We start from the raw sequence: 22,614 nt of genomic DNA, 5'->3' as shown, positions 1-22,614 counted from the left end.
ATATGTACTTGGAAGAGAGTCCAAATTAGGGGATCTTCCCTCTGCAATCTTTCCCACACACATCATTCTTCAATTTTCCTTATTTTGCTACTGCAGATATTCCCCACACACAAACTGGGTCAAGTACGCATCCTGTAACAACTTGTGACTACTGTAATTTTGTCTCAGGCAGATCCACTCTGTCTAAGCAGTAACTTCTTAAAATGCAATCTTATTTGCCATTGTAGGTTTTGGCTAAGTATAGAATAAATCAGCATAATTTCAAGCCCTTCTCTTGTGACTCTAATAGGTTATTAAATAAGGACAGCAATAGTTCTGGCAGCCCGGCTGGTTCCCCGAATGTTGGCTCCACCACTTACTAGCTATGTCACCTAACCTCTTGCTACTTCACCCTACTTCACCCATAGTCACAGCAGACCAAGCGCAGGAGCCAGAGACTTGATTAAAAATGCAGAATCTTGGGGCACCTGGGTGGCTCAGTTGGTTAAGTGTTCCACTATTGGTTTCAGCTCAGGTCACAATCTCACAGTTTGTGGGTTTGAGCCACACACCTGGCTCCACACTGACAGTGTGAGTATGGAGTCTCCTCCCCCTCCCACACACTCTGTCAGAAAAAGACTTTTTAAAAGTTTTTAAAAATGCAGTATGTTGGGGCGCCTGGGCGGCTGTCGGTTAAGTGTCTGACTTCTGCTCAGGTTATGATCTCGCGGTTCATGGGTTCGAGCCTCGCATCGGGCTCTGTGCTGACAGCTCAGAGCCTGGAGTCTGCTTCCGATTCTGTGTCTCCCTCTATCTCTCTCTGACGCTCCGCCGCTCACTCTCTCTCTTTCTCTCTCTCAGAAATAAATTAAAAAAAAAAAAACATTAAAAAACTTTAATGCAGCATCTCGGGGCACCCTGGATGGCTCAGTTCGTTAAGTGTCTTGACTACGGCCCAGGTCATGATCTCACAATTCATGGATTTAAGCCCTGCACTGGCTCTCTGCTGTCAGTGCAGAGGCCACTTCAAATCCTTTGTTCCTCCCCACTATACTCTCTCAAAATAAATTTTTTTAATAAACTTTTTAAAATGCAGTATCTAAAGCTTCACTTTGAACCTACAGATTTGGCTCTACATTATTAAAAAAGTTTTTTGAATGTTTCTTTTTGAGAGAGACACACAGAGTGCAAGTGGGGGAGGGGCAGAGAGAGGGAGACAAAAAATCCGAAGCAGGCTTTAGATTCGGAGCTGTCAGCATGGAGCCCAATGTGGGGTTCGAACTGTGAGATCATGACCTGAGCCAAAATCGGACACTTGACCAACTGAGCCACCCAGGCGCCCCTGGACCTACATTTTAGTATTTACACATGTGATTCACATCTACATTGAAACGTGGGAAACAATGGCCCAATCTGAATCTGTTTCCTCGCTTACAATAGGATTTTATCACCCCTCATTAATCCACGTCTTAAGTGAAACAGACAAGCCAGTAAGCACAATGCATGGCACACAGAAGCCACTTGACATGTTGATCAAAGGACTGGGTAGATCATCTGCCAGCCCTCACCACCTCCAACTGGCCTTAAATAAGTGAGGATAGTACTTAACAGGACACAGAGGGCAGCTTGATATTTATAGCAGGAACATCACTTTTATTGACAAGTTAGGGCCACAGTGGACAGCTTCTAGAACTGAAATAAGATAGTCCCAAGACAACAGTGTGTCCTGTTGTCGCACACAAGTTAATACTCCTCACCCTCATCCTCTCCCTCAACACTATCTGCTCCAACCTCCTCATAATCCTTCTCAAGGGCAGCCATGTCCTCACGGGCCTCAGAAAACTCTCCTTCCTCCATGCCCTCACCCACATACCAGTGAACAAAGGCACGCTTGGCAAACATCAGGTCAAACTTGTGGTCCAGGCGAGACCGGGCCTCAGCAATGGCTGTGGTGTTGCTCAGCATGCACGCAGCTCGCTGTACTTTGGCCAGGTCTCCACCAGGCACCACAGTGGGAGGCTGGAAATTAATGACAACTTTGAAGCCAGTGGGGCACCAGTCCACAAACCTGGTGCTGCGCTTGGTCTTGATGGTGGCAATGGCAGCATGGACATCTTTGGGAACCACGTCGCCACGGTACAACAGGCAGCAAGCCATGTATTTACCATGGCAAGGGTCACATTTCACCATCTGGTTGGCTGGCTCAAAGCATTCATTGGTGAGCTCTGCCACAGAAAGCTGTTCATGGTAGGCTTTCTCAGCAGAGATGAGCGAGGCATATGTGGCCAGAGGGAAGTGGATGCGGGGATAGGGCACCAGGTTGGTCTGGAATTCTGTCAGATCGACATTCAGGGCTCCATCAAATCTGAGGGTAGCAGTGTTGGAGGACACAACCTGGCTCATAAGGCGGTTAAGGTTAGTGTAGGTTGGGCATTCAATATCGAGGTTTCTATGACAGATGTCATAGATGGGCTCGTTGTCTACCATGAAGACACAATCAGAGTGCTCCAGGGTGGTGTGGGTAGTGAGGATGGAGTTGTAGGGCTCAACAACAGCAGTGGAAACCTGGGGGGCTGGGTAAATGGAGAACACCAGCTTGGACTTCTTGCCATAATCTACAGAGAGACGTTCCATCAGCAGGGAGGTGAATCCGGAACCAGTTCCCCCTCCAAAGCTGCGGAAAACCAAGAAGCCCTGAAGACCCGTGCACTGGTCAGCCTGCAAATGAAGAGGATTGATTTTAGCCTTGGTGAAAGCTGCAATGACTCCTTTGATTCCATAATTGCATTGATCATTTTTTTTAATTTTTAAAGTTTTTATTTAAGTAATCTTTACACCCAATGTGGGATCCAACTCACTATACTGAGATCAAGAGTTTGCATGCTCTTCTAACTGAGCCACCCAGGGGTCCCGGATCAACATTTTTTTTTTTTTTAAATCTCTCGAATCATATTTGCTGAGACAGCAGTCATAAAGAACTTCTAAGTGCTAAGATTCAAAGAAACTTTTCACAATTCTTGGGGGGAATAGTCAACTAAACGGCCTTTTAAAAATGAACTATTTTCATTTCCTCAGGCAGAGGAATCATGAGGTGTGGAATGGATGCAAGGCCCAAGTTTTAGTGACTGGAAAAGCAACCTCTGGTGCCCTTGCTGAGACTTCGGAACCAGCACGACTTCTCAGCTTCTGGAGAGCCTGTGACCACCAGCCCCATACAACAGAGGTCTTAGAAAGATCTGGCAGATGCTTTCTGAGCTAGAATAAGAGCGAACAGCCGAGTTCCAATGCCCTGGTGTTGGAGTCAGGTCGAGTCTGGATCCGGGTCTACCAGTTCCCTACTGTGTGGCTTTGACCAAATTTATCTCTCAATCTCCATTTTCGCGTTTACTGGGAATAGTAATCTCCGTCAGGTAGTTGAGAATTAAATGAGGACGTGGAACAGTGCTTGGCACAGTAAGCACTCGTTATCAAAGCCTGTTGATTCTGGAAAAGGTGATTTACGATCACAGGACTATGACACCTGTCAGTGGGGCTTTCCTCCACTTACCTGAGCTATTTTGGATAGCAAGCTGCCATTCTGTGAAAGGATAATTTTTGACTTTTCAAAAGTTTTCTGCTGACAATCCTTACTTCTCCGAAGTGCTGAGATTTGTGGCATTCTCTACCAATCCCTCACCATACTTCTCTTGTGGGTCCATACTCTGAATGGGATCCAGGTACAGGGAGGACTCCAGTCTACCATTTCAATACACTATGCCTCCTACGGACACAGTAGTAGTACGAAGGACGAATGTAATTGTTTTGGTATTTAATCAACTTTACTCCAGAACCATCCATGGGTTTTACTAGGTTTATTTGCACCTAAAGGCAGGTCCTGATTTCCAAGTCAGTGCTCGTAGCTGAAGCTTGATTTGTAAACATAGAACAATTACCCCAAATGTTGCTAGGAAGACTGTGATAAACATCTGGAAAAGTATGGAGCTGTGAATGATGCAAAGCCATTCTTTTTAGACTGGACCAGTTCTGACAAGGCTTAGAATGTGATTTTCTGGATAAACTACTCTACCACAGCCTTTATTCTTGATTTTTGGTTAATTACTTACAAGCTTCCCGCATGCCTCAGGAGCAGAGTCACCTGGAAGCCAGACTCTGAATGTAAAATGATCCAGGGGCACCTAGGCGGCTCAGTTGGTTTAAGTGCCTGACTCTTGATCTCACAGTTCTTGTGTTCCGGCCCGGAGTCGTGTTCTGTGCTGACAGCGTGCAGCCTCCTTGGGATTCTCTGTCTCCATCCCTCTCTCTCTACCACTCCCCTCCCCTGCACGGGCATGCTCACTACCAAAAATGTTTAAAAAATAAATAATATAATCTTAACAGAACTTTTACTTATCAACTTTTACTGATAAGAATACTGCTGCCTAAGATTTTTCTGCCACAATGCCAGTCCACGTGGGCCTGTGCTCTAGTGGAAAAGCAAGTATACTGCTTTCTGTGAGTATATTTCAATACTTTCTAAGTCTCCAGACTGACATTAGCTTCCATAATAAGGGAGCTCCCTTGATTGCACTTTCAATGTTGTTGGAAGATATTAGTGCCTTCCATTTCTAGTGAGTGTTATATTGGCCTTTTGTGGTCTCTACTTTCTGTATCAACATAAGGCACCAATCCAGATAGATATATATATTGTTTAAAAAATACATCAATCTATATACATATTTTCTTTTTAGGAGTTTGATCAATTAGTCACCTTTCAGAGTCTGCCACTTTCTCAATGTGACTAAGATAAACTAAAAGGGGGCAAATCAGCTTGAAGCAGGGAAGCTGCCTGATCAATTTGAACAAGGATGTTTAATGGTCTAAAATGTCAAACTGCTAAGGCTCCCTGGTTCTCACTTTCATTGTAGGTAAACTGCCCTAACTACCTTGAGCATTTGCCCACGTCTGCTTTGTAAGACATAGAAAAAGACAATAGAGCACTTAACCCTGACCCAAAGAGTTGTTCCATAACACCGGAACGCCTGATTGAAGTCTGGTTACTTGGGGTGCCTGCGTGGCTCAGTCAGTTAAGCATCCGACTTCAACTTGGGTCATGATCTCACAGTTCAAGGGTTTAAGTCCCACATTGGGCTCTGTGATGACAGCTCAGAGCCTGGAGCCTGCTTTGGAATCTGTGTCTCCCTCTCTTCCTGCCCCTCTCCCTCTACTGTCTCATTCTTAAAAACAAACAAACATTTAAACAAGTTTTTTAAATAAAAACATTTTTAAAGATAAAGTCTGGTTACTTAGTGAGCACTCAAAGGTTCGTTTTAGTGTGCAAAGGATTAGTTTTTAAAAAAAAAATGTTTAAATGTTTATTCTTGAGAGACAGACAGAGCTTAAGTAGAGGAGGGACAGAGAGGGAGTGAGACACAGAATCTGCAGCAGGCTCCAGGCTCTGAGTTGTCAGCACAGACCCCGACATGGGGCGTGAACCCACAAACCATGTGTTCATGACCTGAGCCAAAATTAGACACTTAGCCAACTGAGCCACCCAGGTGCCCCACGAAGAATGATTCTTACAGTTTGATCTCTTTTAAAACTGTAAGAGAAAATTCTCATCTCGCTTTCAATAAAACACTACATTGGGGCACCTGGGTGGCTCAGTTGAGTGACTCTTGATTTTGGCTCACTTCATAATCTCAAGGCTCGTGGGATCAAGCTGTCAGAGCTGAGCCTGCTTGGGATTCTCTCCCTCTTTCTTCGTCCCCCCCCCCCACTCACACTCTCCCACTCTCTCTCAAAATAAACACACTTAAAACCTATATATGTATATTAAATAAAGCACTATGTTCACCAGTTTGCGAATTCGATCCGAGACAAGGTCAATGATCTCTTTGCCGATGCTGTAGTACCCTTGGGCATAGTTATTGGCAGCATCTTCTTTGCCTGTGATGAGCTGCTCGGGGTGGAAGAGCTGGCAGTAGGTGCCAGTGCGAACTTCATCTGGAAGAGGAGAACAAAGCAGCTACCTGTCACTAACAACCTGCACACGCCTGCTCAACCCAGGGTGTCAGTGGAGCCCTCACGACAAACCTCCTGTCCCAGAGCCCTGAGATATCCCCTGGGCTACTGAGGCCAACTCACCAATGACTGTGGGTTCCAGGTCTACAAACAGGGCCCTGGGCACATTCTTGCCAGTACCCATCTCATTGAAGAAGGTGTTGAAGGATTCATCTCCTCCCCCGATGGTCTTGTCACTTGGCATCTGGCCATCGGGCTGGATGCCGTGTTCCAGGCAAAAGAGCTCCCAGCAGGCATTGCCGATCTGGACACCAGCCTGGCCAACGTGGATGGAGATGCACTCGTGCTGTGGGAAGAAGAAAGGAAAATGTCAGAAGAGTACACATCAGATGGGATGTTTAGGAATGATTCACAGCTAAATGACTAAATGACACCTAAAATATTTTGCAAAACCAAAGATATGTTAATGATCTACTGGCAAGACCAGATATGAGACTCCAGCTTTGTCTCATTAGATAGTCAAGGTCAGGTTTCAACCATTTTAGAAGGACTTAAACTGTTCCATAGCAATACATTACCCCCAGCTCTTGGGAAATATACCTGCCAATTCCTTAAAGGCATGCAAAATTCCCCCTTCCCTCTCTGATTCATTCCATGTGATTGTATAACTGTTGAGCTCATTCTGGTCTCTCTTTAATCCTATTCTTTAAAAGACAAGAGCTTCTCCCTCTCCCTTTAAACCAGCGAACTATGGCCATAGGACTCATGGAGAAAATGCCAGATAAGCAGCAGTTAGCTGTATTTTATTTTATATTTTTCAACTGATAAATAATTTTATTGAGTGTATTTAGGTATTTAGTCTCATTCCCTCCACTATTACAAAGGACAAAGATGAATAATCCCAATTAGCCTCTAAAGAGTTTCCTTTCTAACAGAATTATAATGAATATATATTACAATGAATATAACTAAGTATCACTTCCACAGAATATATTTAAACTTCTGTTTCCTATTCTCTGATTACAAACTCATCTCTGCTTCCAAACTCAGAATCTTCCCAACATACCTACTCTTCAAGGGTCCCTTCTCAACTCTTATTTAGGTGTATTTTAAAACCTGTGGTCAGAGGCAGCTTTTTAACTCTGTGGAAGAACTTAATCTTAAGGAAGAACATTTTTCCTTCATTCTCAACACATCTTGAGCAAGGGGTGGTGGTGGAGAAACATGGTAATAAAAGCTGAAAGTGTCAACAGGACTTTACTAATAGCTTAAGAAATTAGTTGTTGCCTACCAAAACATACACACATAGATCTCTGGCACTGTGGAATAGTCTATGGTGCCAAGAATTTAGCGATATTGGCAAAATGTTTTCCTTTACTTGATGAACAAGACCATTTATAAGTTACCAAATCCATTCCTGCTCAGTAAAATAAGGCCATGAACATAGAATACACACCCCCAGATTTAAAAGGAAAACAAAGAAAAAAAATGGGTGTTTACTATATTTCATCATAAGTGACAGAGGACTTTCAAAATTGACACCAAATATCTCCCATTACATTTTCCCTGAATAAGAGGGTTGAGTTTTTCAAAGCTGCTGTTACCAGGAAACTAGTGAAGAGCCAAAAATTAAGGCCTCCATTAAGAGCAACCTCGGGCTGCAGTAGCCCCAGTTCCAGGAAAACCCTCAGAGTGTTCAAGGCTAAAGCCATCCTCGGACCGCCCTCAGATCAGCTAATCAAAAAACATTCCTTTGGTCTGATTCAAGGTTGGGAACTGTATACAGTTATTTTTTACTAACTAGCCAATTTCTCACTTCTTGCCTGAACCCCATGTGGGCCCTTTGAACTCACCTCATAATTGGTCATTTTCAAAGGATTCTCAAGAGTCATAATTGGGTCCCACCAAAAGTAATGGACACCTCACAGATACTGAATGGTAAAAACTGTTACCATGGGTGCTGCAGTACAATTGTAATTGGTGCTTATGTGATGATGCTATGTGTACTGTAACACTCCATCCCTTACTCCTTACAAACCCTGTTCGCTATTGTTCTTGGCTTCACCTTACGGCTGTAATGCCGGTAGGCTGGTGAGTCCTTGTTGGAGCTTTTAATAAAGACCCTTTTGTATTTGCATCAGTGCCGGTTCCTTGGAGGTCTCTGGGACTCACGATTCGGGCACAACCCTAGTTAAAGAAAACCCAACACCGCCAAGATCTCAAAGGTCCTACTTTCCTAACCTGAGATAAGAAAAACCCCAATCACTCACAATCTTTGACTTTATGGTCCCCTTTTCCCCACATACACTCATAAAACAACTATGGTCTCCTAACCATATCACCTGGCTCATTTAAGCCTGCATCTACTTGACCAGCTGAGAGAAAGGGGAGTTGTTAATTCTAATGAGCCCATGAGTATTTCCCACGGAATCCTGTTTATCTTTTTTTTTATATATATTTTTATTTATTTCTAGGAGAGAGAGAGAGAGAGCGCGAGCAGGGGAGAGTCAGAGAGAGAGAGGGAGTCACAGACTGAAACAGGCTCCAGGCTCCGAGCTGGCAGTCAGCACAGAGCCCGACGCGGGGGTCGAACCCACGAACCACGAGATCATGACCTAAGCGAAAGTCGGACGCTTAACCGACTAAGCCACCCAGGCGCCCCTGTTTATCTTTAACTAGACTTTGGAAATTCTACAGCCCGAGAAAGCTAGAGAGATTTTCCCAAGACAGTCTCAGGCCCAAGGAGATAAAGTATTTGAGAAGAGTCTTTCATTCTAATGAAGGATTTCTTTGATGGACTTTTGAGCCCCAAAACTTTCATTTTGAAGCAGTCTCAACAGCTTTCTCCTTTAGACTTTCTCTACTGTCCCCTGGCCACTCGGGGGAAGAAGGGAGACACAGGTGAGAGAGTCACTTAGATAACTAGCCACAGGATAACCAGGCACTGTCTCTAGTAAAAAACAAAAACAAACAAAAAAATAACTATATTTAGCTAGTGTTTGCCTAAATCAGTCGGGCTGCTCTACTGCCCTGTAAGCAGTCTTACTACTTTCTGAATCACCTTTTTACCAGTGTCTTTTTTTGTCTGCTTGGTGTAAGCACTCAAGTTGTTACAGGCTTAGTTTTGACAGCTGTGGTAGTCTCTGAAGAGGGTGGCTGGTCTGTTGACAGTATCCCCTTTTCTTTAAAGATACTATTTTTAAACATTGATACACAAATACTAGCTTAAAAACATGGCTTATTTTTGCATACATCCAACAGACCTTTTCTATGAACATATTGTTAGTACTAGTTTACTCAGCGGTTTTATGAGAAAATCTCCCTTTATGGATTAGTTTTTTTTGAAACCTGGCTTAAGTACCAAGCTTCAGCTATAAACATTCTACGAAGTTAACATAGAAATGCAAAATTAAACAACGTGATGGTTAACAATTCCCTTCAAAGGAGCAGCCCGCTTAAATCCTTCCGGTAGACCGATGCCATGGGAAGCTCTCCCTAGGGGCCTGCCACAGGTGACTCAGCAGGCAGTCAGTGGGCGCGGGGGAGGGCGCAGGTGGACGCCCTCTCGGGGCAGGAGGCACCTAGTGCTGTAGGGCTCCTAGGCGGTAGGAAGTGGGAAGGTAGGGTAGATCATTGACAGAAAGGGAGCGGAAGGGTTTATCGTTTCCACAAGTCCTTGGGGGTCAGTGTGAAGGCTCTGTGGTCCGCCGTGGGCTGTGGCAGGTCTGGGGCGACACCCTCTCACTAAGATCAGGTGGGCTTTCCACGTCCACCAAGGGCAGTGTCCTGGCCGCATTTCCGAGCCCGAAGAAGAGTTTGCAGGTGAAATTGGTTTCCCAACCTGGCCACCAAGAAGCAAGTTTGCTCGGCGGCGCCCTACGTGCACCTGGGATCCCCCGCCCCTTTGGACTGCTCTCACCCCCAGGCCACCCCCCCTCACCATGACTGAGGCTTGCACGGCTCCTTGAGTCTGGAGGAGGCGAGGGGAGGGCGACAAGGATCTCCCACTGCCTGACTACCAAGGGTTCGGAGGGAGAAGCAGAGGGTGCACCACCCCCCGAGGGACTTTATATACCCCTTCCCAGGCCACGTGGCCAGGGGGCCGGGCACGTGGCCCTGCCCCGGCCTCCACAGCCTCGCCTTCAAGCCCCTAGGCCCCAGGTGTGACGTCCCATCATACCTGTCCCCGGAGAGAGGCGGGGCGCGGGCGCTGATTGGTGGGTTCAAAAGTTCAAACCAAACTCCTTGGAGAGAGCCACCTACTGGAAGGGAGCCAGAGAGGGGCGGGGAAGGGGTTGCGGACTGAGGCAGGCGAAGCCTCATGCGCAGTCTTCAGCGGGTGCGAGGGGCGTCAGTGGCCAAAGCCTAAGCGAGGAAATGGCCGGATGTAGGGAACGCAGCCCCTCCCGCAGAATGCGGGGTCCCTGGGTCTCCAGACCCTCTAGCGGTGGCCCTGCGAGACCCACTGCCAGTCCCCGCCGCCTACCTCTCCTCGAGGCTGCGCCTGGCCCGCGGGGGGGCGCTTCCGCCCTGCACAGCCGGGGTGCCGGCTCCCGCGCACTGAGGGATTCTGGAGAGAGGGGCCTTGTTCCCTCTTTCCAGCTCTTAATTACCACCACCCAGTCTAAAAGCCCATAATCTCATCTTTTTGCCTACTTTTTTTTTGTTTGTTTTTACTCGTTTTCCAAGCTTTTTGTTTTTAATGTTTTGTTTATTTCTGAGAGAGAGAGACAGCATGAGCTGTGCCGGGAGATGGGTAAGCCCTGGGTCGAGCTTGTAATAAAGACCCTTTTGTACTTGCATCAGTGCTGGCTCCTTGGAGGTCTCTGGGGACTCGCAATTCGGGCATAACATTTTGGTGCCTGGGCCTGGAAAACCAAGACCCCCAGGACCCCCAATCCGAAGGGTCAATCGACCGGTAAGAAACTATTTGTCTCTGTCTAGTCAGCCAATTCTATGTTCTGTGTTCTGGTGATCCTGGGTAAAATTGTTTCTGGAGGTGGTCAATTATGGTCAGGCGGACGCGCCACAGGACTGTGACCATGGGGAATCCTGTGAAGACGTTCCAGGCCCCCATCGGGTTCGAGGCCCCATTGGCAAAGGGGACCCAGCGCCTCTCTCTGTGGAGGGGACCCGGGGCCCCTGTTGGCGGAGGGGACCTGGCGCCCCTGTCGGTAGAGGGGACTCGGTGCCCCCGACTTCAAAGGGACTGGGCGTCTCACTTTTCTGATTCCCCCTCTCTTAGTTAGAACTCAATAAAATGCAGAGCGAGTTGCTACTGCGAACCGGCTTTAGGCCAGTGTCTCACTTCTCTGTTGTCTAGCCATCTGTGTCTGTGTCTCTCTGTGATTGTCGATTTTCTCTGTTGGTGTTCATCACCTTGTGACTGAGACTGACACTATGGGACATACTTCATCTAAATCCCTGGACTTAATGCTAGCCCATTTTTGAGAGGTAAAAAAACAAAACAAAACAAAAAAATAAAAAACGAGCTCATAACCTCTTGTTGATCGTCAGCAAAGGTTCATTCCAAACTTACTGCAGCTTGGAGTGGCCTGCTCTCAATGTAGGATGGCCACCAGAGGGGACCTTTGACCGCGATACCATTCTGAAGGTCGAGGATCGGGTTTTCCAACCCCGAACAGGGTATCCAGACCAAGTCCCATACATCATGGTTTGGGCCGATCTGGTTGATGACCCACCCCCTTGGATTAAAAGTTTCTTGCCTCCACAGAGACCTGAGGTCCTGGCGGTAGCTGAAAAGCACCCACCCTCCCGAGCTTCGGAGATGCCGAAAAAGGAACTAAACCCTCTGCGTTGCTCTACCCTATCTTACAGAGGGGAACAGAGGAAGAATTGATTTCCCCCCGCCTCCTTATCTACCCCCTCCACAGGGCCCAGCGGAAGGAAGGAACAGGGGAGCCACCCATACCACTGGCGCCCCCTGCCCCACCAGCCCCAGTGGCCCTGAGGTCGACGGAAATGGGCCCCGCCCAAGAGACCCTAAGCTGCTGTGGAATAAAGCCTGAGGGACCGGACTCTACTATCCTGCCCTTGAGGGCCATGGCCCCCCCACCCCCGATGATCGGTGCAACCAGCCGCACCATTACTGGTCCTTCGCCACAAACAATCTGTACACTTGGAGGTCCCAAAGTGCTCCGTTCTCGGAGAATCCTCGCGCCCTTATTAACCTATTAGAAACTGTTTTGTTCACTCATCAGCCCACCTGGGATGATTTCCAGCAATTGTTGCAGTTTCTGTTCACTACTGAGGAGCCGGAAATAATCCAGTTGGAAGCCAGGAAATTGGTTCCTGGGCCTACTGGAGTTTCCACTGCTGACCGGGCTCGAATTGACACTGGGTTTCCCCTAGCATGGCCAGATTGGGACTACAACACGGCAGAAGATAAGGAGAGACTCTTAGTCTACCGCCAGACTCTGATGGCAGGTCTCAAGGCTGCGGCTTGCAAGCCTACTAAAATGGCTAACGTATTCAATGTCAGTCAGGGACCAGAGGAAAGCCCCGCAGCATTCCTTGAGAGAATAATGGAGGCATTCTGCCAGTACACCCCTATGGATCCTGAGGCGCCAGCAAACCTAGCTGAGATGGCCATGGCTTTTATCAATCAGTCTGCTCCCGACATTCGGAGAAAACTTCAGAAATTAGAATGTCTAGGAGAAAAGAGCCTCCAAGATCTAGTGGTTGTGGCAGAATGGGTATATAGCAACGGGGAAAGTGTAGAGGACAAAAAGATAAGAGCTGAGAGGAGACAAAACCATGGCTTGGCCGAGATCCTACTCGTGGCAACTGCAGAATGGGAGGACCGGAGATGTCTCAGGCAGTTGGTTTCAGGAGAAGAAGGTAAGGAGAACTCCCACTGGCTCAGAGGGCGCCCCCGCTCAGGCAAAAATCAATGCACCTACTCCAAGGAAGAAGGACATTGGGCCAAAAAAGAAAAAAATGCCCCAAGAGAAAGTCCAAAGCTCCCATTCTAGTGATGGGAGATTACAGCAATTAGGGGAGACAGGGTTCAGTACCCTGAAATAAGGGTAACCCTAAAAGTGGAGGGGAAGTCCACCAAGTCCTTAATGGACACTGGGCCTCAACATTCTGGACTCCAGCCAGCAGCTGGCCCCCTGTCAAACAAGACATCATGGGTCCAAGGGGCCACAGGGATAAAGCAGTATCCATGGACTACCCGAAGAATGGTTGATCTTGGTGTGGGCCGGGTATCCCACTCCTTTATGGGCATCCCAGATTGCCCATACCCCTTGCTAGGCCGTGGCCTATTGACTAAGTTGGGAGCTCAAATAGATTTTTTGGCCGAAGGGTCTAAGGTATTAGACAAGGCTGGGCAGCCAATACATGTGCTCACCTTGGGGCTGATGGATGAATACCGCCTGCATGAGGTGCCGCTGACACCAGATGCAGGGATTCAACCTTGGCTCCAGCATTTCCCGTCAGCGAGGGCTGAACCTGGGGGGCATGGGGGGGAGCTGTCTGCGGCTCGTGCGCCCCCTCAGTACTCCTGGGAGGCCTAGGTGACCTTCTTGCTGCCCGCGGGCGCCTTTGGCCCCATGGTGGTCTTCTTGGGTGGCAGCACGGACTGGATGTTGGGCAGAACGCCTCCCTGGGCGATCGTCACGCTCTCAGCAGCTTGTTGAGCTCCTCGTCGTTATAGATGGCCAGCTCTGGGATCTCCACGGTGAGGTGCTCGAGTACGGCCGCCAGGTGCATCAGCGCACCGGTGGCAACCGGCTCGGCGTAGTGGCCCGTGATGAAGAGGGACGCCTATCAAGGGGCTGAGGAACCACCGCCCGCAGAACGTTCCCAACCAAACATGATACTGTCCAGATCATGGCCACGAAACTCCTAGAAGACATCTTCACAAGGTATGGCTTTCTTCAGATGATAGGTTCAGATAATGGACCAGCTTTTGGGTACAAGGTAAGTCATAGCCCAGAGCCTAGCCACGACCCTGGGGATTAATTGTACATTACATTGTGTATACAGACCCCAGACTTCAGGACAGATAAAAAATGAAGAGAACCCTAAAAGAGACCTTAACTAAATTGACCTTGGAGACTGGCGGAGACTGGGTGGCTCTCCTCCCCTTTGCACTCTATAGGGTGCGCAACTCCCCACACCAGATGGGATTAACTCCTTTTGAAATCATGTTTGGGATGACCCCTCCCATCCTTCCCAACCTCCATGCACAGGTGATTAACGATTTTGAGATCGTCGCCTACTGGATGAATTAAGAAAAGTCCGGTGTGTCCATAAATATATCTGGCCTAAAATGCATGGCCATATCCAAATAGAATGCATGCATACTAAAGATAGGTTTGAGTTCTCAACTTCCTGTTATAAAGTAAGTAAGACTATTTGGACCTTTTGAAAAAAACATGGTTTATGCTTCATTGGTTCCTGAATTTACCATTAAAAAAATCCTAGTGTAAACACCTGTCAATTAGTTACGAAGTCCTCAATTGGAGACTAAGTTTTCCTAAGTTAAAATTCTGCTGAGTGTCCTTAAGACTGATGGAAAATAAGGAATGAAATCCTGCACATAAGAAACTGAGAGATACATAAAAAGATGTAAGAAATGGCAATAAAATGAGGATAGTTGAATGATGCTTTCTCGACACTGGTCTTTGACACGGTTGAGTATATACAATCGCCTTCATTTTCCATGCAACATTTTCTACACATCATCCACCTAGTGGAACAAATTTGTCACTGAATGCTAGATTCTGCAGAGTAATATTTCACAGGGTTGATCACATTGCACTTGCCTCACTGGTCTTTCCCTCTGTATGCTAACACTAATCACATAGTGAAACATGAAGATAGTTGAATGATGCGTTCTCCACAGCGTTCTATCACAGAGTTCGGTAGGTTAAACTGAGTTTTTCCTCTCAGGCCTCTGTTTTCCAACATTACTCACTTAGTGAACTAACATGATAACTGAAAGCTGCATTCCGCCTAGTTTTCGCTTATGTATTCCCGCACTAATACTTAGTGAAAGATGATGATCGTTGAATGATGCGTTCTCCACAGTGTTCTTCCACAGAGTTAGCTATATAACACTGGGAATATACTCCCAGACCTGTGTTTTCAAACATTAAGAACTTAGTGAAACAACCTGGTAAGTGAATGCATGCCACACAGTGTTGTTTCTCAGAGTCGATCACCCTGTACTTACTTCAATGGATCCAGCATGTGTTTTCAGTAACTGTCAAACTATGGAATCATGATTGTAGATGAATGATGCGTTCTCCGCAGTGTTGTTTCACAGTTGAGTACATACTCTCAATGGGTACTTCCCGGCAAGAGTTTGTACACATGACAAACAGTGAAACCAATTTGTAGCTGAATGCTGGATTCTGCGGAACAATGTTTCACAGAGTTGAGATCACTGGTCTTCCAGCATTGGTTTTCGCCTATGTATTGCAACACTAATCCCTTCCTGGGAGATGATGATAGTTGAACGATGCATTCTCGACAGTGATGTTTCACACAGTTGAGTATATACATTCATTGGGTACTTCCCTGCAAGAGTTTCTACACATGACAATCTCAGTGAATCAAATTTGTAACTGAATGCTTGATTCTGCGGAGCAATGTTTCACAGAGTTGAGAACACGGCTCTTCCCTCATGGTTTTTGCCCATGTATTCCAGCATTACTCCCTTAGTGAAAGATGATGATAGTTGAATGAAGCATTCTCCACACTGTTCTTTCACAGAGTTAGCTGTGTCTGTTGCCCATCTGGATTTCCTTTTTGAAAAAATGTCTGTTCATGTCTTCTGCCCATTTCTTTTTTTTAAATGTTTTTTATTTATTTCTGGGAGAGAGAGAGACAGTGTGAGCAGGAGAGGGTCAGAGAGAGAGGGAGTCACAGACTGAAACAGGCTCCAGGCTCTGAGCTGGCAGTCAGCAAAGAGCCCGATGTGGGGCTCAAACCCACGAACCGCGAGATCATGACCTAAGCGAAAGTCGGACGCTTAACCGACTAAGCCACCCAGGCACCCCATCTTCTGCCCATTTCTTCACTGGATTATTTGTTTTTCAGGTGTGGAGTTTGGTGAGTTCTTTACAGATTTTGGATACTAGTACTTTATCTGATATGTCATTTTCAACTATCTTTTCCATTCCGTAAGTTGCTTATTAGTTTTATTGATTGTTTCCTTTACCGTGCAGAAGTTTTGTTTTTAATCTTGATGAGGGCCCAGTTGTTCATTTTCGCTCTTGATTCTCTTTCCTTTAGGGATGTGTCAAGTAAGAAATTGCTGCGGTTGAGGACGAGATTGTTTCCCGCTTTCTCCTCTAGGGTTTTGTGCTCTGTTATGTGCTCTGCACCTGTGAGAACTGCTATATTAAAGGAGGCGTATTGACTGTTCAGGGCCTGTCCATTCAGGTTGTGTTCTTTGTGTTTTTAATTAAAAATATTTTATTTATTTCTGAGACAGAGAGACAGTGTGAGCAGGGAAGGGTCAGAGAGAGAGGGAGACACAGAATCCGAAACAGGCTCCAGGCTCTGAGTTAGCTGCCAGCACAGAGCCCGATGCGGGGCTCGAACTCACTAACCGTGAGATCATGACCTGAACCGATGTTGGACACTCAACCGAATGAGCCACCCAGGCGCCCCAGGTAGTGTTCATTTAATGGTGTCCTTTGTTCTCTCCTGTTGTGACTTTGGTTATTTTATTTCCCTACTCTTAGTGATATTTGGGTCTCTCCAATATGTGTACTTTGGTTTGTTTCAGTAGCCCAGTTTCTGACGTTGGTTCCTGGTCCTTAATTGCCATGTCTCCTTGATTCTGCGGGAACGTTGGAGCAGGTCTGGCCAGAGGTGACTGAGCTGGAGACTGCCAAAATTCAGGCAAGGCGAACCTTCTCCTTTGCGATTCCTTGTTCCATCACTGCCTCACTGTTTTCCCAAATCGGTGGCAATAACGGGCCAGCACGGTTGGGTTTCCTGGTCAGGATCACCTGGAGGAAGAACCAAGTGGCACTCGGAGATCTTGGAAGGGAAGAGGTTTATTTTACAACGGTGGTCTCAGAAAAGAACATTCTTCAGAGGTCTGACCTCAGAGCATCAGCAGAGGGAATTCAAACAAGTAATAAGTGAATTCTCTTTACCTACAGGGACCCAGTTCAGTTTAATTTACCCATTACATCTTATATTTTGGCTATTTTGAATAGTTTGGTTTTGCTCAGTTATGATGATTGTTTGGCAGCAATATAGAACACTTCTGAAGCTTTCCATTCAAATGAGAAAATCTTCCATGATTATTGTTTTTGACATAAACTTGGCACGTGTATCCATGCCTTTCTATGTATCCTGAAGATGATGAGGATGTAAGACAAAGAGTAAGCCTGAATTCACACATCAGGAGTTGGTAATGGTTCCATTATGCTGTACTCTGTCTTCTTTAATGGTATTCTATTTGAATCTTCTACTATTTGATAAAAGCGTTAAAAAGCAGACTTCTTGAAAATAGAATTGGAGTAGCAAACAGAGACAAGCTACATCACAGTAAAGCAAATGGTAGAGACCCGAAGTAATTCATTGGTTCATTCTTTCTGTGGAAACGGAATTCTTACTATTTTTGGAAGATTACTTACTGGCTGAATATGAAGACTGTGTGTTTGGAATCCCAATGAGTTTTCCAAAAATGCATCACAGATGTTGGGTGAAGAAATGTCTCACCAGTGTACAGTGCCTCTGTCTTAAAATGAAGGAAGAGAAAAATCTGCTCATGTGGGGAGAATACAGAAGTTGCTTAATCTGAGAGCAAAAGCTGCCATCTGTTTACTGATCCCCAACTCCCATTGACTTCAATCAGCTTCAGCTTCTCAGCAGGAAGAACTTGTCACAGGATAGGAATTTGAACTTCACTAATAGTATTAAAGGGATCAAGGCTTCTGTAATGAGCTTAATACCTGGGAGGCAGAAACAGGTATTGGACACTGCAGTCTTAAATGTGTCTCTCAGCTTGGTGAATTTTATCTTTCCTATAGGTGGAAAGTTTTAAAATGTATGTATTTATATGTAAATGTGTAGTTGATGGAACTGGAAAGTAAATAGGTGACTATCACGATGTTACATAAGTGGCTTTCTCTCATCGGATGAAGAATTGGGGTAATTGGATCCCCAAATAAGGAACTCGAGTTATAGTAGATCTGATTGCGAGAATATCAACATTCTTCCCATAGCATTCTTGCTTCTTTTCCTCTCTCCTCTACACTCCTAATTTCTACAAAATTAATGAATAATAGTTATGACTTTTCAGCGTTTTCTATGTGTCAAGTAATGAGCTGTTTACTTTAAATGCATTTTCTCATTATCTCTTACCATAATCACTTGACACAGGGAATTCAAAGCAAAAAGGTTACACTACTTTTCCAGGTCACACACCTGGATGAGGTGTAGGAAATTACATTCAGGTGATACCGATGAATCAGTTGATTGAGACCACCCAGTCCCTCCACCCTCTTCTTTGGTGATCAGTTTAAAACTATCGCCTTTGCCTGGTTCTCAGGTTTTGTTAAGGAGCTGCTTCATCTCTGGCAGACACAGCTCAGAGCCGACCCTGCTGCACGAACAGCAAGTGCCAGGAAAGCCCCAGCCTGGCCCAACCTCAGAGAAGAGGAAGAGAGCACGGTTTCCACCAGCCCTCTCCCCTCAATGCTGCTGGTCTCCATACCGCTGCCTCCCAAGCGCTCCGCCCCATCAGTGGTTCTCCGCCCCGCCCCTCACACTCTCTGCCCCACCCCTGTGCTCTCCACCCGAGGACCTTCATTCAGTGTGAGAGGTCACGAGCATTACCACAGCTGCCTGTTGGCCGCACAGGCCTCAGCTATCCTGCAAACATGCAGGCGGTGACTCCAGCCCAGATGTGGTGGTCCAGGGCCTTTGCTCAGGCCACTGCATGCTGACGCCGGAAGATTGGAGACCATCAATTCTCCTCAGAAGCCTTGGGGTGGCAGGACTCAGCCCTCGGCTGTGTGAATAGGGCCTGTTGACCGTTGCGTTCGTTTGGACGGCACACCACTTATCCCCCAAAATGACTGGACAGAACGGGAACAATAACAGTGTCTGTGTGGATGACTTGTTCCCATCCCCACGACGATGGGGTACAGCTTTGACAACCTCAGTGTCTGTGCTGATGACACATCACCATCCCATGATGATGAGACATGGCCTGGACAGCCACAGTGTCCGTGTGGACAACACATCCCTGTACCCACTGCCGAGACAACCGCAGTGTCTGTGTGGAGGATCATCAGCCCCCTGGAAAACCGGCAGCCTCCAGGCCAAGCTGAGCTCTTGAAAGCATTGCTTTTGGAAGAGAGAAAGTGTAAGGACAATACATCACATTTGGTCACAACACGCATCCACCAATTTTTAGTGAGATTTATTGGTCTATGTACATACTGGGCAAAATCCACTTTTAATATCTGGCTGAAGAGTTAGCAGATCACAGGTTTTATAGAGAGGTGTCCTCTGGAGAGGAGTTCCCATGGGACCAGAGACTTGGCTAGGGTTAGGGTTGCATCTGGGGTAGGCGCCAAGGCTGAAGCAAGACCAGTCCCACAATCTCCCTGGAGGGCTAAAATGAGGGCTTGTGCGTAGGCGCTGGTCAGTTGTAGAGTTATGACGACAGGTAGGTCTAGGTGTCAGATTAGGATCGGGTGCAGGGGTAGGGTTACAGCTAGGAGTAGACCCCAAAAGGCTTCAGGCACTGAACGGCCAGGAGCACAGTGGTCTCCCCAGAGGGCTGAGTTGAGGGTGCATGGGAGAGTGTGGGTCAGACTTTGGCATTGGTTTCAAAGCCTGCCCTCCTCTTTGAAAGAGGCTACAGGTGGGCCTCAGGAGCCACCTGGTGCAACTACATCCAGGCATTGTGAATGTCACTGTGATGTTACACGCAGCACGCTGAGTCATCCCGCACCGCTTCAGGGCACCGGTTCCATGTTTTTCTCAGAGCGAGGTATCTGGTCCACATCGGGAGAGAGCCTTGGCTAGGTTAGGGCCGCGATCAGAGGAAGCGCCAAGACCGAGTCGCACCAGTCCCTGGATCTCTGTGGAGGGCTGAAATGAGGCTGGATGCACTTGTCCGGATCAGGTGTACGGTTCTGGTGCGCCTGAGGGGTCGGGCTAGGGTCAGGGTGTGGTGGAGGGCTAGGGCTAAGGTTAGGGCCCAAGCCCGGGCCACTATAGGGTCCTATCCGCCAGCACTACCGTGGTGACTAGGAGGGCTGAGATGAGGACATATGGCACCTTCGTGGTCAGACATATCATTTGGATTCGAGGACCCGCCTCCTCGGTGGGCCTGGCTTCGGAGGAGCCTCCAGATGCCCGTCGTGCCACCATTTTTGGGCTAGGCACATGTTGTGCTGATGTTCTTCGCTCCTTGTTGTGGAACCTGCACCGCTTCTGGGCCCCGAGTCCGCGGATTTCTCGGACCGAGGGCTCAGCTCCCCAGTGGGCCAGAGCCTTCTCTAGAGTTTGGGCGGCGTCCTGGGGGTGCGGCCAGGGCTGAAGTGGCGCCATGCTTGAGATCCACCGGGAGGGTTGTAATGAGGGCCCATGCGCGGGGCCGGCTCAGGTGTAGGGGTCCAGTGAGCCTGAGGAATAGGCCTAGGGTTAGGGCGTGACTGAGGGCTAGGGCTAGGATTAGGGCCTGAGCCTGGGATGTCCTAGAGCCCGATTTTCCAGCAGTGCCATGGTCTACCAGAAAGGCTGATGTGAGGGTGCATGGAACCGTGCCGGCCAGGCATAGCATTTGGCTTCCAGGGCCTGCCTCCTCGGTGGGCCTGGCTATGGAGGGGCCTCCAGACACCCAACCTTCTGACATTTCCGGACTCAGCGAACGTTGTGGTGATGTTCCATGCTCAATGCCGAGGAAGGCTGCACCGCTTCTGGTCCTTAGAGTCTCCGTGTTCTCTGACCGAGGACGTGGCTCCCCATGGGGCCAGAGCCTAGGCTAGGGTTAGAGTGGCGTCAGGGGGAGTAGCCAGGGCCGAAGCGGCACCAGTCCCGCAATCTCCCTGTAGGGCTGAAGTGAGGGCCCATGCATGGGACAGGCTCAGGTGCAGGGTTCCGGTGAGCGGAGCGTGCATGGCCCACTCCGCCAGGAGTGTCATGGAACCCCTGGAGGGTTGAGTTGAGGGCACATTGCATGGGGCCGGCCAGGCTTAGCGTTTGGGTTCCAGGACCCTTGTCCTCAGTGGGCTGGGCTACGGTGGGGCCTCCAGAAACCATTTAGGCCACCATTTCTAGGCTTGGCACACATCATGGTGATGTTCCACGCTCCATGACGAGGACACCTGCACCACTTCTGGGTCCTGGGTCCGCAGTGTCTCGGTCTGAGGACTCGGCTCATGGGGCAAGAGCATTGGACAGGGTTAGGGCGGTGTCCGGGAGAGCAGCCAGGCCTGAAGCAGCACCAGCACTGCGATCTCCCAGGAGGCCTGAAATGAAATGAGGTTGCACTGTTCCATTGAGCCGGTGGTCGTTGGACTAGGGTGAGGGTATGGCAGAGGTAGGGACGGAGCCGGGACACTCCAGGGCCCCAACTGCCTGCAGTGCCTTGGTCTACCGGGAGGGATGAGATGAGGGTGCATGGCAACGTGCCGGCCAGGCTCAGCATTTGGTTCGAGGCCCGCCGCCTTGGTGGGCCCGGCTACGGTGTCCCGTCCAGACACCCGTTGTGCCAGTTTCCGGACTGGGAGAACATCGTGATGTTCCACGTTCCATGACAAGGGCACCTACACTGCCTCTGAGCCCCGGATCCCAGGCGTTCTTGGATGGAAGTCGCGGCTTCCCATGGGTCCAGAGCCTAGGGTAGGGTTAGGGCGGCGTCCGGGGGAGCTTCTATGGCCGAAGCCACACCAGTCCCTCGATCTCCTGGGAAGTCTAAAATGAGGGGCATAAAAGGGGCCACTTCAGGAGTACGGTTCAGCTGAGCCTGAGGGGGAGGGCTAGGGTTAGGGTATGGGGGAGGGCCATGGGTATGGTAAGGGCCAGAATAAGGGATGCTCTAGGGCCTGATTCCGAGAGAGTGCAGTGGTATACCCAGAGGCGCGAGTTGAGGTCACATGGCACAGTGCTGGTCAGCCTTAGCGTTTGGGTTCCAGGGCCCACCTCCTCGATGGATCTGGCTCTGGTGGAGCATCCAAAAGCATGGTGCTGCCGGTTCCGGCCATGGCCAATATACTGGAGATGTTCGACCTCCCATGCCGGATCACCTGCTAGAATTCTTGGCCCGGGTCCAAGGTGGTCTCAAAGAGAGGACTTGGCTCTCCATGGGGCCAGAGGCTCGGTTAGGGGTAGGGCGGCATCAGGTGGAGAAGTCATAGCTGAAGCGGCACCAGTCCTGGGGTCTCCCGGAAGGGCTGAAGTGAGGGACTATGCACGGGGCCTTCTCAGATGCAGGGTTCCTGTGAAGGTGAGGGGCAGGTTAGGGTTAGGGGGTGGCTGAGTGCTAGGGCTTGGGCGACGGCTAGGACTAGGGCTCAGGTTCGAGTTTGGGATCGGGTTTAGGGTTAGGGTTCTAGGTTCGGGTCAGGGGTCAGGGTTCAGGATCGGGTTTAGGATTTAGGATCAGGGGTTCGGGATTTAGGG

At 48.4% G+C, this 22,614-nt stretch overlaps 1 protein-coding gene and 1 pseudogene across 1 annotated transcript; both read right to left on the bottom strand.

Annotated features, from left to right (window-relative positions):
- Window positions 1-1,722: 1,722 nt before the first annotated feature.
- On the bottom strand, window positions 1,723-6,316 carry LOC120227184 (tubulin alpha-1C chain-like). Its single transcript, XM_039225345.1, has 3 exons — window positions 6,103-6,316; window positions 5,813-5,961; window positions 1,723-2,697 (listed from the first exon to the last, which is right to left on the bottom strand). The coding sequence occupies exons 1-3, from the start codon at window positions 6,221-6,223 to the stop codon at window positions 1,723-1,725; spliced, it is 1,245 nt and encodes a 414-aa protein (XP_039081276.1). The 5' UTR covers window positions 6,224-6,316.
- A 7,182-nt stretch (window positions 6,317-13,498) lies between these two features.
- On the bottom strand, window positions 13,499-18,689 carry LOC120227183 (annotated as a pseudogene).
- Window positions 18,690-22,614: the final 3,925 nt, after the last annotated feature.

The sequence above is a fragment of the Hyaena hyaena genome, unplaced genomic scaffold, assembly GCF_003009895.1.
Source record: "Hyaena hyaena isolate Hyena2069 unplaced genomic scaffold, ASM300989v1 scaffold_2056, whole genome shotgun sequence".
Classification (NCBI taxonomy): Eukaryota; Metazoa; Chordata; class Mammalia; order Carnivora; family Hyaenidae; genus Hyaena; species Hyaena hyaena.
The sequence above is the reverse complement of the archived record's forward strand: the minus strand, read 5'-3'. Positions and strand labels throughout refer to the sequence as shown.